Source organism: Protopterus annectens, chromosome 10.part0, assembly GCF_019279795.1.
Source record: "Protopterus annectens isolate FY-2018-M chromosome 10.part0, PAN1.0, whole genome shotgun sequence".
Taxonomy (NCBI): Eukaryota; Metazoa; Chordata; order Ceratodontiformes; family Protopteridae; genus Protopterus; species Protopterus annectens.
The window spans coordinates 481,515,558-481,531,919 of record NC_056744.1 but is presented as its reverse complement, the minus strand read 5'-3'; the positions used below and the strand labels follow the sequence as shown (position 1 = coordinate 481,531,919).

The 16,362-nt window shown below is 37.6% G+C and overlaps 1 protein-coding gene across 2 annotated transcripts in view; it reads right to left on the bottom strand.

Annotated features, from left to right (window-relative positions):
* The window catches only part of DDR2 (discoidin domain receptor tyrosine kinase 2), a 1,067,915-nt gene that overhangs the window by 397,606 nt on the left and 653,947 nt on the right, over positions 1-16,362 (bottom strand). For both annotated transcript variants that reach the window (XM_044085379.1, XM_044085380.1), the window contains one exon: positions 942-1,044. In XM_044085379.1, coding sequence (XP_043941314.1) covers positions 942-1,044 — 103 coding nt within the window. The remainder of the gene's footprint in view (positions 1-941; positions 1,045-16,362) is intronic.

Below are 16,362 nucleotides of genomic sequence, written 5' to 3'. Positions count from 1 at the left end.
TTTACTGCTGCCCATTTGAGTTTTTTTATTGGTTTAGTTGGTATATTTTATCAACTGTCTATAACATTGTCAGAAATGATTTATGATGTTAAAAGCAATTATGGTTAATAAAATTCTGGCCACATGGTAAATATGGTGTGGTTATTGCGTTGTGTAGGGGTTTGAAGAAAAATATTGCTTGCCCAGGCAGACATATTTGTCCTGAATGCCTGCCTGTGGAGTGCATGCTAGGCAGCTGTTAGTAGGTGATGGCAACAAAAGGAAAGGAAAGGAGAAAGTGGGGGAGGTAATGGGTGGAGTAGTTACAGGAAGAGGAAATGATATGTTATTAGTGATCTCAAGTGAAGGAAGTAAAATAGTTATAAAGAATAAAAGGGGTAGATGGTATTTAATCAGTGGTATTTAATTCAGGATGCAAGAGGTTTTGGCCTCTTTGGCACTAGTGTTAGGAGCTTTTCCACCCTCCCTCCCTCCTTTGTATAGGGTGGGTTACTATTTTGTAGTTCGTGTTATGGTGGAAGAATGAACTTCTCATGCATGAGAGGATAAGTCCCGCTTTCTCTCCTCTTTGTTTCCTGATACAGTGGTGGGAGTGATTGGAATTTCTGATTTTCCTGGTGAGTATGTGTAGTATGGAAGCAGTGAGCACTATGCTAACACTTTTAATGAACAATAGATGTTGTGGTGAATGTCTTTAGTGCTGCCCATGTGAGGTTTGCTATTTGCTTATTTGGTGTATTTTAGCTATAACATTGTCAGAAATTATTTATTATGTTGAATGGCTTGTTCTATGGCTATTAAAATTCTGGCCACATGGCAAACATGATGTGGTTATTGTGTTGGGGATGGGATCGCGGACTGATTTGTTTTGCCTTAGTAGCTGGAATCCTGAACAGCTGATGAAATTGGACTTTTACTTCTAAAATTTTAACGCTACTTACCTCCCATATTTGGCTGCTGTAGATTCTGACCACTGACTAGAAGCAGAGATATCCTCATCCAAAATTTGACCTCCAGACATTCCAAGAGGATAACGACACACTCCTAAAAGAAAAGAAAAACAATAAATGATTTGAGGGGTAGTCAGGCAAAAACTGGACACAAAAGCTAATTGTTAATGCCGTACAATATGAACAGTTCATATTTACTTCAAAGCGATTTACTACAAACACTGATCAGATTTTCAAAATGGCAATTACTAATGTCTGGTACTCTGAATATATGGAAAAAGGCCTGACATGCTCTTGCAAAGAGATGAAGCTGTTTTTCTGCATTTCACTGATTATTATATACTTTTTTAGAATAACTTCATTGAATTATTATTTGTGCATAGGCACATTAACATTTATATAACTGCAATCAAACCATATTTACAAGTTCACATTTATAAATATTATACATCACATATATTGTTCTATACCATATAATAAAAGCAACATTACATACATTGTTCAGTTCCTGCCTTCTCTTAAACTTCATTCTTCCTCCAAAACATTTTTTTCTGCATTTATTGTTGCCACCATTTCCATTTTCCTGTGTAATTTGCTCCTACCATTTTCTAAAGATCGCTTCCTGTTCTTTTATCTCTGTTAATATATTCACTACTTCTTTGATTTCCATTTTCCTTTACTTGCTTTTTTGGTAGCCACCAGAATTAAACTTAACAAAGCCTTATTATGTCTAGGCAATTCAGATCCTGTAGTCATCCAGTATTTCTGACAAACATTTGCCATCTATCTGAGGAAAAATTGCTTTGGAGTCTGCTTGGGGTATAAAAGTATTTATGCAAACACTTCCAGGCAAAAATCCTAAATCACCTAGATTTTGTTGCGTATTTGGGAGCCATATATATGTCATCTCATTGTTTGTGAATTGCTTGTCATATCTCTTTTCCCAATATTTTTTACCTCATCTGATTGATTCCTAAAGTTATTGTGTAATACTTTATATGCCCTATTAATAATCCCTTTTTTAACAGCAGTTTCTGTTCTAGATTCAGTTAAAAACTCAACCAATACAGATTAGCTGTCCTATTCTCTTTTGTCTATATTCAGATATCAATCCCTGATAGGGTAGACCTCAAGCCTGCAATCCAAATGTCTTATTGGCCTCTTCCCATCCTATTACATTTCCCTGTCTAATTATTTGTTTCCAGTGCCTTGGTTCCTTTACCATCTTCCTCCAGTAAATTCCATTTCCTCTTGCCTATTGTATTTATCCCTAATTGCCGTCATCCATCTCAACAGAATTTCCTTTTTTCATTCACATGTTGGCTTAGTTCTTAGTATACTCTCTGCTACTTGATGAATATACTATTTTGTATTACTGTTGTAATTCTCCTTAAGGATCTGTGCCCAAAATCCCATTATTATTTTATTTTTTGACTTACCCCCCTCCGACTTCATCATCATCCCTTTCTACTTTGAATTGTAGCTTTCTGTTTGTGTACGTATAAGAGCCTTAACTGTGTAGCTTTACAATATCCCTTTAGCTTATCGCACTTGACTCTTGCCCTCTTCTCCTTCCAGATAAAATACTTCAGTTCTTTATTAATTACTATCTACAACTTCTCCTTTGGTTGGTAAAATATGCCTGAAATGTGTATAAACTAAAGGTTCTAAACAGTTTTACTGCTTGTATTTTGCTATCCATAGCCATAGGCAAGAGGTTCCAGTTTCTCGGTTATTGTATTATCTTTTGTGTAGTCTCTTCACACATATCCTTAGCTGCCATAACAGAATTATTTTTAATCCAGACTCTTAAAATACTTAATTTTATCCTGTCCTGATAAATATGGGTATTGCTGAAACAATTTATGTGTGGGTACATAGTTTACAGCTATAGCCTTTATTTTATCTACATTCATTTTATGTCCTGAAAAAAAATGGAACTAGCTCAGAATTTTCCACAACACTGAAATCTCCTTTTCTGGTTCCACCAGGTACAAAATATTATCATCTGCAAATAAAATCCAACTTGTCTTGAATACCATACCAATTATATCCTTGAATTTCTGAGTCCCTAATTTACTTTGCCAATAGTTCTAAATGTAACAAAAATAATAAAAGAAGAGAGGACACTCCCACCTAGTTCTACTCTTCAGACACAAATTATCAGAGAGGATTATTTTTGCCTCTGATCCCACATATATCCTTCTAATTAACATTATTACTGTATCAGGAAATGCAAATGCTTCCATTGCCCTACTCATAAAATCCCAGCTGACTCTATTGAATGCTTTCTCTACATCAAGACTCAACAACAACAGTGGTATTTTCTTACATTCTGCTACCCTCTGGATCATCAGTGTTCTATTAATGCTGTCAAATGTTTGCCTCCTGTCCACAAAACTACATTATTCCATATCTGTCAATCTTGCCATCATTCTTTTAGCCATTATAGACATAAACAGTTTGTAATCATGGTTTAAATTTGAAACGGGCCTATATGAAGCTGGATCTGATGGGTCTTTACTTTCTTTGGGTATTACAGCCACCACAACTTTTTTCTCCAGAATGTTGGTGCCTCTCCCACTTTTAAAATACTGTTAAACAAAACTTTCCAGATCTTTATCACTTTCTTCTCTCCTAGCTTCCAAACTACCACCAGAATACCACGTATTCCTGGAGGCTTTCCTGCAGATTTGTTATAAATCACCATTTTATCTCATTACCTCCTATCTTAGCTGTTAATTGTTGAGTCTCATCTACCTCTAACCTTGGTATATTTAAGTCTTCCATAAATAAATACTTCTATTTCTGCTTTTTCTCATTTTCACCAGTTCTCTGCTTTATACAAATTTTCATAAAATTTCTGAACTTATCTCTAATTTTTCTTGTTATAGAGCCCTTAAGTTTGGCAACAACCCTTTCTATGTTCTGTTGCCTAAGAAGCTGTGCCAACATTTTTTTGGTCTGGAGTTTTTATCAAAAACAGTTTTTACCAGCAAAACCTCTGAATGCATGCATATTATCCAGGTACTGTCTTATTTCTCTTTAGCACTCTGCAATTGCATTTCTTAGGGTGGCCACGGTGGTGCAGTGATTAATGTTGCCACCTCACAGCAAGAGGTTCTCCAGTTTGGTTCTCGGCTGGGGTGGCTTCTGTGTGGAGTCTGCATGCCCTCCCTGTGGTCATGTGAGTTTCCTCCAGGTGCTCCGGTTTCCTCCCACATCCCAAAGACATGCTGTAGATGGATTGGACACTCTAAATTGGCCCTAGGTGTGAGTGTGTGCATGTGTGTGCCTTCTGTGGAAGGATGAGCGCTAGGCTGGCAACTTGACACTGTAAAACTCCACTGCCAATCAGGAGCGGACAGGTGATCCACTGTGGCGACCACTAACCGGGAAAAGCCGAAAGAAGAAGACTCTGCAATTAAATTTCTTGTTCTATGAGACTCCCTTATTCTGTAATACTTTAACCTTTGCCTCAACCCCTCTAAATAATTCTTGTTACTTCTTAACCAGATCTCTTTTTCTTTTATTTCATCTATTTTTAAACTCCACTTTCATTTTACCCATAATAACTCCTGAATAATTTCCGCTACCCACCCCTTAAATTCCTCTCTTGTTAACAGGTAGGTGAGGAAGTTTATCATATACTTGACTGCTCTCAGGTTTTTTTGCCAGTGAGAGTCCTCTAAGAATTTGTGCAGTGGCAAGAGACATGTGACAGCAATGAATTAAAATGCATGCGTATTAAAGTACTGATTAAATGCTGAAAATAATAATGTAAGCATGCATTTCCATATACAAAGTATGTCCTTCGTTAAGCCTGCCATAGATTTTCCATACAGTACTGCTATTTTATGTGCAGTAATTCCACCATTCTACATACATGAAATGCAACAAATTGCACTGCATTTATGGCCATTAGCATGTCAGTAGTGGACAGTGCTGCAAACATCCAGGAAATGGTCATTTAAAGGCATATACAATCCTCTGGATTCCCAGCAGCAGCAAGAGCTGATCATGTTGTGAGACAAGGAATATTATCTCATTTCCCATAAGGACATTTCTGGAAGGTGCAGAGTTGGAACTAAGGAAGAACTTGTTGCACTGTTTTTCCTCAGTCATATCCACACTTCCATTTAAAGAAATCAAGAGTGTGATAGGGTTAATAGGTACACTGCAAAGTTGGGAAATTCACATTTGGAAGCTATGTCTACAAGAGAATAATTGTCTTGGTCATCTTTTCTATATTATAGGACTATGCAGGGTTACTGTAAATTCTTCTTCAAGCATCTCTCTGCCTTCATCAAAACATCTGCTGATGGCACAGATTATGAAAGCACTTTTAATTTGATAATTTAGCACAGTCTAGAAGGGGAGTTCTCCTGGAGACCCACTTTTTTCACAGCAGACTCCAGGAAACAGCAACTGAAGGATGAGAGGTGAACACTTGGAAATAAACAGTGGAGTAACAATGTTTTGAATGGAATCCTAGGGGCAGTATTGCCTTACTGGTGATGCTGCAAACAACTCCTTCACATAAGCAGCCATGCATCCAGGAAACATCTGCTGATGAAGGGGAAGACTTAGAACAGCACTTGTAATTAAATACCATGTACATATATATTTTACGTTTTGGCAGTCATATAATCCTGTGGGGCTGTGTTCAATTTGCAGTGTATAAGATGTCTCCATAGATATGCTTTATAAGCCTTTTGTAGCTATTAGTATTTCTAGAAGCATGATGCAGACAGTTCTTTGTCATGCAAGTCTGAATTTGGGATATAGTTTTGAATGGCTATATTTTAATTGCAGTATGTGAGGTATTTGTCTAGCCATGGCTTGCAATCTTTTTACAGGCAAAAGGCTTTGTAGAAAAATCATAAAGTAGTTGATGTGTCTTTATTAATTACATAATACAAAACAAAACATAGTATGCAGTACAAAATGAAGTACACTTCATTAAAATAGCAGAAAACACATTTAAGGCATGTACCCTAAAGCTGATATGTTTCTTGTGGTAGTTCAAAATTCAGGTACTCCATGTTTTCTCACACATCATTGTGGCCTGTGTTTCATTGGAATGCTAACAGTTTGAGAAGAATGGATGATTTACAGACAACCATGAATATGTGCGCATGCGTGTGTGTGTGTGTGTGTGTGTGTGTGTGTGTGTGTGTGTGTGTGTGTGTGTGTGTGTGTGTGTAGTGGGGATACAGACCACCATATGCACAGCAGTATGCTCATGGAAATAAAAATTACTCTTTCCTCATTGCCAACTTTGCGCAATGTGAGCAGGAGAAAGGGGAAACTAGTTGATAAGTTATACAAAATGTCATCTTTGTGAGTAATGATCACCATGAGTTCTATACATATCCATGGAGAGATCTGTAGACTTTAGGTCAGTAGGGGGGACTTAAAAAAGTATGGACAACCAGAAGGTAGAGACACCAATTGGGTGGTGGTTTATAAGAAACAAAAAAATGCTCTTTTTGAATGTTATTAATTAAAATGGTCAAAAAGACTGCTAACAATAAAAATAAAAATAAAAAAGAAACAAACTAAAGTAGTTCTATAAAGATGAATCACTCAAAAAATGCCAGTCATTTGTATATCTAACTTAAACTGTGAAATCATTGCTGTGGTTGAAAAAACATTTTATTGATACTTGCTGAAATAGTTCTAGAAATGAAGACCTTCAAAAACCACTGCTTTTGTGAAAGATGGTTCAACTGCCTTGCGTATTGAGCCAACATTTTTTTTTATCTCAGTATCCAAATCAGCTCAGCTTTGTGATTCACAGTTTGGGTGCAAATGCATTCTTATCTTGTACTAAACAATGGCAACCTGTACACACAAATGGGCAAAGACAATTAACCCACCCCTCCTAAATTGTACTACCTTTTTGAAAAGCTGACAGACTATATGAATCATCATACTGAAGGCTTATTCAAAGGAAGAATAATAAGCTTCCTTATGTTACCCCTCAGCAATTAATTTGTCAGCCTTTTCAAAATGTCAACTTATCCCTACATATCTTGGTTTATAAAATATACTACTCTTTAAGTGAGGCTGATGTATTTATGCAACCCTTTGCAAACTATCTTCTTCTTCTTTTGGCTGCTCCAGTTAGGGGTCGCCACAGCGGATCAACTGTTTCCATTTCTTCCTGTCCTCTGCATCTTGCTCTGTCACACCAACCACCTGCATGTCCTCTCTCACCACATCCATAAACCTTATCTTAGGCCTTCCTGTTTTCCTGTTACCTGGCAGCTTCATCCTTAGCATCTTTTTCCCAATATACTCTGCATCCCTCCCCAGCACATGTCCAAACCAATGTAATCTTGCCTCTCTGGCTCTGTCTCCAAACCTTCCAACCTGGGCTGACCCTCTAATATACTTATTCCTAATCCTGAACATCCTCATCACACCCAGTGCAAATCTTAACATCTTCAGCTCTGCCACGTCAAGCTCTGACTCCTGCCTTTTTGTTAGGGCCACTGTCTCCAACCCATATAACATAGCTGGTCTCACTACCCTCTTGTAGACCTTCCCTTTCACTCTTACTGGTACTCGTCTGTCACAAATCACTCCTGACACTCTTCTCCACCCACTCCATCCTGCCTATACTCTCTTCCTCACCTCTCTTCCACACTCATCATTACTCTGAACTGCTGATCACAAGTAGTTAAACTCATCCACCTTCGCCACCTCTACTCCCTGCATCCTCACCATTCCTCTATCCTCCCTCTCATTCACACACACACATATTCTGTCTTAGTCCTGCTGACCTTCATTCCTCTTCTCTCTAGAGCATATCTCCACCTCTCCAGGGTCTCCTCCACCTGCTCCCTACTATCACTACAGATCACAATGTCATCTGCAAACATCATAGTTCATGGGGACTGCTGTCTGATCTCATATGTCAACCTGTCCATCACCATTGCAAATAAGAAAGGGCTCAGAGCTGATCCTTGATGTAATCCCACCTCCACCTTAAACGCATCTGTCACTCCCACTGCAGACATCACCGCTGTCACACTACCCTCGTACATATTGTGTACCACTCTTACATACTTCCCTGACACTCCAGACTTCCTCATACAATACCACAACTCCTCTCTAGCCACCCTGTCATATGCTTTCTCTAAGTCCACAAAGACACAATGCAACCTTTTCTGACCTTCTCTGTACTTCTCCATCAACACTCTCAGAGCAAACATTGCATTTGTAGTGCACTTTCCTGGCATGAAACCATACTGCTGATCACTAATCATCACCTCCCTTCTTAACCTAGCTTCCACTACTCTTTCCCATAACTTCATGCTGTGACTGATCAATTCAATCCCTCTGTAGTTACTACAGCTCTGCATATCACCCTTATTCTTAAAAATCGGTACCAAAACACTTTTTCTCCATTCCTCAGGCATCCTCTCACTTTCCAAGATTTCATTAAACAATCTGGTTAAAAATTCCACTGCCATTTCACCTAAACACCTCCATGCTTCCATAGGTATGTCATCTGGACCAACAGCCTTTCCATTCTTCATACTCTTCATAGCTATCCTTACTTCTTCCTTGCTAATCCATTGCACTTCATGATTCACTATCCCCACATCATCCACCTTCTCTCCCTCTCATTCTCTTCATTCATCAACCCCTCAAAGTACTCTTTACATCTCCTCAACACACTCTCCTCGCTTTTGAGTATGTTTCCTTCATTATCCTTTATCACCCTTACCTGGATTCACATCCCTTAAAAAAGCAAGCAAGAGATCAACTGTAGTAACCAAAGGTGTTGTTTTTGTAATTGATTTATTGGACTGTATTCTCATTAATATTGCTCTAAGTCCGTAGATCTATATGGACACTATTGCTGTTAGACCTGCCTTTTTTTCTTTAAAACTGTCTCTGCTACTGGATGAGTTGCAGCTTAAAAACAATAGCTTATATAATGAGTTCTGCATCTCATTTCTAACATTAACTGCAAGACCTTTGGTTCACATAGTTAATCTCTCTCTCACTGGAAAAACATTATTCTACCTCCACAAAAATATGGTGCAATTTTGTTAGTACCAATGTTCACTGCTTTACCACTGTTAACAGCCTTAGGCCCATATCTAGCCAAGGAGTAATTTCCAGAATTATCGAAAAGTAAGTTTATATAAGCAGCTTCTACACTGTTGTTGCAAACATAGAGTTGAAGTGTATGCAAATGAAATAATATTACTAATTTTATTTTTAAGTGATAGAGTTGTAAATAAATGCCTGGATCTCTCTTCCAGTTATATTAAGGAATCTGAAATCTAAACATTTTCAAACATGGGATGGATGAGGAGAATGTTTTTGTTTTAATGTGGGTGGGGAGCTTTGGACAAGTGTGGGTGGATGGGGAACTTTGGACATCTCTCACTTGCTCATATGCAATATGTATATATGTATATATGTATGCATGTATGCATGTATGAATGTATGTATGCATGTGTAGACTACTGGCACATTTCCAGCAGGGATTATAAAATGGATACAGTATTTCAACTGTAATTTACAGTATCTCAAACACTATTTATATAAATATTGCAGCTATATTTGTAAAGTTCCATTGGATTTCAAGTTAGTTGACCACATAAATTTGTATCGTGTAATATAACAATGTTGTTATACAGCCTTGCAATTTTTATCTTGGCAAAGACAAGCATTTTTTTCATTGTTTTGTGTAACTAGTTTGTGACGTTTTCTGTGTTTATATTATGTGTTGGACCACAGTGCTGTGAGGTCATTTCTCTATTTCTGTATGCTCTAGCAGGATGTGTGATATCACCTGAAACCTAGGATCAGCAAAATACTTGCTTATAAAATAAGGAAAATAAAAAATAAAATTAATTTGGTTATGCATTTACTTATTATGTAATTAAATGTGTCTTCTACCTGAACTGTTGTTTAATTGTGCTAAATAATAGAACCTAGTCATAAATACATAGTGGGAAAGTCTGCAACTTGACATTAACATTTTAAACTCCAGTGGGTGTGGGGATAAGTATTAAAAAGCAATGCTACCCACATTCAGAACTGGTATCTAAAGGGTGGATGTCACTGTAGTTAGACTGAGACTTTGTGACTCAGGGATTGAGACAATAATTTTCATTTTAAAAACATAAATAATACATGTACAGCTTATGGTGATGCAAATGTTGAGATTATACATAAAAAAGCTATCATAAAAATAGATTACTTCTAAAAGAATTCAAAAGATACATACAAACAGTGCTTTACTACATTTTAGAACAAAATTATATAATTGTGCTGATACTGCACTTTCAGTTCTCTGATGACAAGAAAAAAGTGATTTATGGATTTTTAAAAAGTTAAGTGAAGCCACCTTCTTTTGTTGTTTCAATGGCATCCAAAAATATTTTGATGACATGAGTTACTCTTACGGTAATACCTTTTCACAGACAATGCTCTTTGAAGGGATCCTTTTTTTTATTTTATTTTATTTGTCTAGCATTACCACCGAACATCAACCCTTCCTTCATTGGGAGCTATTATGCAGGAAGTCATCAGGGTTTTGTGGTTAAGTTCCTTACCAAACCTTAGGGTGGCTCACATGAGCTTCAGTATCACTGCGAGGGTGTTCTATGCCTCCCTGACTTGTACTTTTTCACACAAACACACTTACAAGGACCCACATTCCCTGGACATGCAGCCATTGTTATCATGCAAGCCTCTGCTTACATGAAAGCAATCTGACCGACCTAAACCACCATTTCCTTCCAACAGGATTGGAAAGCTGGTATAGGTAAGCCACTTACTCCCATCCTGCCCTGCCCAGGTCTTCCAGTGTTCAAGTCTCTAGCCAAACTTAGGTCATCTGTATTGTAGTCAGGGCTTCATACATACCTTTACCCCCCAACAGAGCCCAAAATCTTTAGGTTCATAGGTTCATACTAGGCTAACTGCCCTTGCGAGCCATTTTGAGCCTAGCCAATTATCCCCTATGAGATTCAAACCCTGTACCTTATGTTTGTAAGGCAAACACCTTAACCATTAGGCCACCCTCCCAATTCTTTAAAGGGATTAGTGATCAAAACTGTTACAAAATGTATTTAGTTAAATGTGGAAATGGGTTGAATGAAATCATTGCCTGCAGAAGAGCTATATTATGCTGTACAGTTTTTGATTTTATATATATATATATATATATATATATATATATATATATATATATATATATATATTTATATAAAGAGAGAGATACATATATATATATATATATATATATATATATATATATATATATATATATACATATATATATACATACAATATTGCACTAATGACATACTGATCTGACATTTGCAAGAAAACTGATGCATTTGAATTATAGTGTTGGTGAAGAATAGTGCATATATCAAAGATGGCCTAAAAACAAATCAATTTGTACTGGAGGATATAAAACCTAAGTATGCCCAGAAAACTCTGATGATAAGACACAGACTTTTTGCTTCTGACATCATGCAAATAGAAAATCATTAGAAAAAGTAATTGTGCTTCACAAGGTTGAAGGTCAACATGAATGAGAAAGACCTGCCAGCCTATTCACAGAGTCAGACAGATAGATTACAGTACACCATCAGTGAAAGATACATGTGAATACAGATTGGACAGAGGCCACATGTACAGAGGTACATTAATTAGTAGGTTCTAGCTAGAACTGTCACTGTGTAACATGGTGAGAGATGCGCATAATGTTAGATGCTGCTAACATAATTGACTTTATCTGTAGAAAATTAAACATTTTATTCAATCATTTCAAAAAGAGCATTAAACATTAGCTGCCTTCTGCACCTTTATAATGGTTTGCCTGCCAGACGTAAGATTGTGCTGCCAGTGCTTTAAGTTTTTCTTGCGGAAAAAAATTGCTAAATACATGAAACTTGGCAAGAGACAAAACACAGTATAAAAGAGCAATTTCAATATATAAATGTCATCAATTACCTGACATAGGAAATTACTAGAAGACAAAATCAAAGCCAGCATACATAATGCAACTATACTTAACACGTAGAAGAAGGAAAATAAACAACTGTAAAATTAGAGTGGTGGGATCACCAGTGGGTACCTAAGAGATAAAAAGACTGGTCATAGGAGTGGGATGTTTTAGTGAGCCAGCAATAATAATAATTTTGAGTAATTGCTTCTGGTAGGGGAAAATGGAGCTATTGTATGGGAGATCACACTTACAAAATTACAAAATTAAATAGGAACTGAGGATAAAGCAGATAAGTATGTCTTATTTTGTTATTTTCTTTTGTCGAGGGTCTGTGTTATGTATTTAGAGCCCTAGTCTTCCTCAGAAAGGTGTGCAATATGGAGGTCTCTTTGCCTGACTTAGTAAGAAAGGAAACAGCACCTTCTACCTCCAAGATATAGAAAGGGGAAATGATCCTAGTCTGCCAAACCTCTAGATAGACTAGTTAAACTTTAAAAAGGCTCTGTGGGATGGCAAGATACTGAGCTAAGTCAGGGTAAACATATCCATGGTAGTGAGAAAGATTCCCCAGCTGGAAGTCTGCCAGTTTATCCTTATTTTGAAATGCAGAATGAGCTGGTTTATAGGGTAACTAAGAGAGAGGAGAATGTATGCGGTGACTAGTATCCAAATCAAGTTAGGCAGTGGTCAGGAGAATGTCCCTGAGTCATATATTGTGACATCATTTATGAAAGCATGGATTAAGCTAAAGCAAGGTTCCTAGCCAGGAAAATGAAAACTATAGTCTGGGGTGTTCTGAGTCTCAAAGGGCAGTCCTGAAATCCAGGTTTTAGGAATCCTTTAAATCCAATACCTATAACCGAAGTTCCAGTTGAAAGAATTGCTAATGGATATTGTGGGGTGGTTTGTTTGATCCAGCAGTGGATATCAGTATATGTTAGTAGTGTTGCTCTATTTTACCAGGTGTTTCAAAGCCATTCCTCTTAGGAAGGCTAACTCCATAGCAGTTACTAAGAAGTTAACATCGCTGTTTTCTCAGGTAGGAATAGTGAAAACAGACCTAGATGACCAAGGTATACCCTTTAGGTACAAAATCATGATGCACCTGTGCCAAAGCTTTTAAGTAAAATAACTGTGGACCTCAGGTTATCATTCCCAAATGGACAGCTTGGTAGAGGACTCTGAAGTTTAAGTTATGGAAGATTACTGATAAAGATGGGAAGGACTATTTGATGTTTTCAGTCTGAGAGGTACTCCAAGTCAACACCGGATTCAGTCATGTTGAATTAAATTATGGTAGAGGGGCCAGATGGCCATTAGCTATAGTGACATAGACATGGAAAAAATAGAAGACACACCTCAAGGGTGTTGTATGGTATTACAGTGCTTTACAGGAAAGGTTAAAAGTGGAGATGCCTGTACTGAAGGAATACACTGAGGGGTATAACTTAGAAACCAAGGAGTAACTAACAGCAGTGCCTGCAATATGGAGTTTCAGGTGTGACAAGTTTTAGATATGGTCCCTGCAACATAAACAAGTTCCTGACCAAATAGCAGGGATCCTATGAGGTAAAATGGGCAAATGAGGAAAATTAGAAGGTGAGACAAACAGGAAGGCGGTACAGCAAGTAAATTTACTGCATGAATGTGATAAAGCCCTGAAGGGAGCTGCAAGTAAAGCACAGCAAACATGACGTCTGAGATCTGGAACTGGGAGTTAGAAAAGGGAGGGATATCCACTCACAAGGTGGGTGTAGATTAAGTCCTTTTGAGACTTCAAAAACAAGCAGTTCAAGAATTCCTGCTGAGAAACAAGGACATTTTTTTCAGCATTGTCTGGGAGGGCATCACTTAGAGGCATAAGTAGGCATAGGCATACATACATCATGACAAAATTCCACTCAGTGTCAGAAGCAGTTACCAGCACCATCCCCCAGGATGCTTTTAAAGTCCATACCAGCCCCAGTTCACTCAAAGAAAAACTCTGAGAGATGAAGGAGAAACATGTAGACCTGGTGATGGACAAGGACACTGAGACAGCCAGAAGGGATGAAGCTGCAATGGGGGGGGGGGGGAATGATAGAGGCTGTGAAGGGATGGCTTGTCCCCCAAACAAATACACTGATAAGCACTTCCTTGGGTCTTGATGAATATTATCAACAGTTCATTCCAAAGTTTTCTTCTATCACATGTCCTCTCACAAACCTGACCAAGGGAAAGATGCCTGAATATGTCAGGTTGGTCAGGGGAACACTGGAAGCTAGAGGGGCTTTCTAAGGGCTTCAGCAGATCATTTGTGCTGAAGAAGTTCTAATGTTCCCTGAATTCTTAATAACCATTCATCGCTTATATATATATGCTTAAGATGTTAGGCTCAGGACAATGCTGAAGGACAATAAGACATGTCTGATCTGTTATCTCAGCAAGAAATTAAGTAAATCAGAATGCAAATACCATACAATAGAGAGTGAATACCTGGCCATTAGATGGGCTTTACATTTCCCTGTGATGTTATCTGTTGGGCTGGGAATTCAACCTGGTTATATCATCTCCCATTCAATGGCTTTACAAGCAAGGAAGGAATGTGAAGCTTTGTAGTTGGGCCCTAGCACTCCATCCATTCAATTGTAAGACTCAGACAAATCCTAGTGTTCATGACCACAATATGAACATTCTATCATGGACTCTCAGACTTCTTAGTTGGCTTGAAGTTTGTGGATTCAAGATGAGGGGGTCATCTGTAATATAGCACAGCACTTCCACCAGATGAATATCTAACAGATAATAAAATGTGGCATAGTTAGGAACATTGTAAACAGCCACAAGAGTTCTGCGCAGACAGCAGGTGCAAAGGCTCAAAATAGTCAAAGTACACAACAGAGAACAGCCAGCACTATCTGGAAAAGAAATTTAATGTATGAAACCACAGTCAACAAACTGGTTTTGGCCTAGTGGCCTTTCTCAATGTATAACCCTAACTGTAGTAAACTCAGTTTATATAATATCATGAACCTCAATTAAATAAATCAACAATAATGCAGTTATAAGTGCTCATTTAAACCAGGTGGAAACAATCCACCCATGTCACAATAAATAAATATTTGACTAATGCTTTGTATAAACACACAATTGCACACATTCAGCCAGTTTTAAATGTATTATTATTGACAGAATAATGGGCAACAGATGTTTTAAGACAGGCTGGCATAATATTCTGAATAGAAAAGAAAAATCATGGACTGTGAGACTGCGTGGGTTGTTTCCACCTGGTTTAAATGAGAACTTATAATTGCATTACTGTTGATTGATTTAATTGAGATTCATGATATTATATAAACTGAGTTTACTACAGTTAGGGTTATACATTGAGAAAGGCCACTGGGCCGAATCCGGTTTGTTGACTGTGGTTTCATACATTAAACTTCCTTTCCAGATGGTGATGGCTTTTCTCTGTTGTATAGTTAGGAACATTATAATGAGCCAGTGCTAAGAAAAAGTTTGTGTAATTGTAGCTGTTAGGGAAAATAGAATTACTGTATGAGATATTGCAATTAAACAAAGAAATAGTGAGTGGCCCCTTTAAGACAAGATTCCAGAGGATTGGGTAATGGGAATCAGCTGAGTACATACCTCTCAACCTGTCAGTGCAAGAAATCTGGACAAAGCCTGACAAAACAGGGGGACAAAGCCCCAAAAATAGGGACATATTTTAAATATTGCTTTTAGAAACTTAGAAAGTAGCTAGAATAACAAGGTTTGTTTTAACATATATTTTCTGAAGGATTTAAAGTCTGAAACTCAAATGTATGTCATCATTTAGTGACTTCAGTTCTCAGATTATCCCAGTGATTTTCTATAAAACCACAAATTTTATGAGGAACAGGCCAAAATGTGAGCCAAAAATCTGTACCTTCTGTGAAAATCTGGACACTTGAGAGGTATGGCTGAGTAGCTGTACCTTTTTAATGCTAAAATAAACTTAACATGGCAGAAGTCATATAGAATTAGAATTTGAAATTGTCTGGAACCTGTTCCATGAAAGGAATGACAGACTAAGGTTGAGGTAGTTGGCACTAAGATAAGAGTCCCGTCTGAGGTCAGTAATTGCCAGTGGAAGTCCTGGTACTGGAATGTTGGAGTTGCCTAGCCAGAGAATTACTGTTAAAAGACTTTATTTGTTTTATCCATGAAAGCCTGGCTGATAAGAGACACTGAATTATTTGGTTTGTTTGTTCCCTGAGAGAGAGATTTTTGTTCTGGGATAGACCTTTGTTTCTGACAAAAGGTCCTCTCACACTTGAATTTGAGGACCAGAAAAAAATACAAATAAAATAAAAAAGCTCTCCTACCAGAAATTGTACTAAACTACTTGTTACATCTAACAAGTAAGCATCTTACTGCAGTTAGCTAAATTACTGC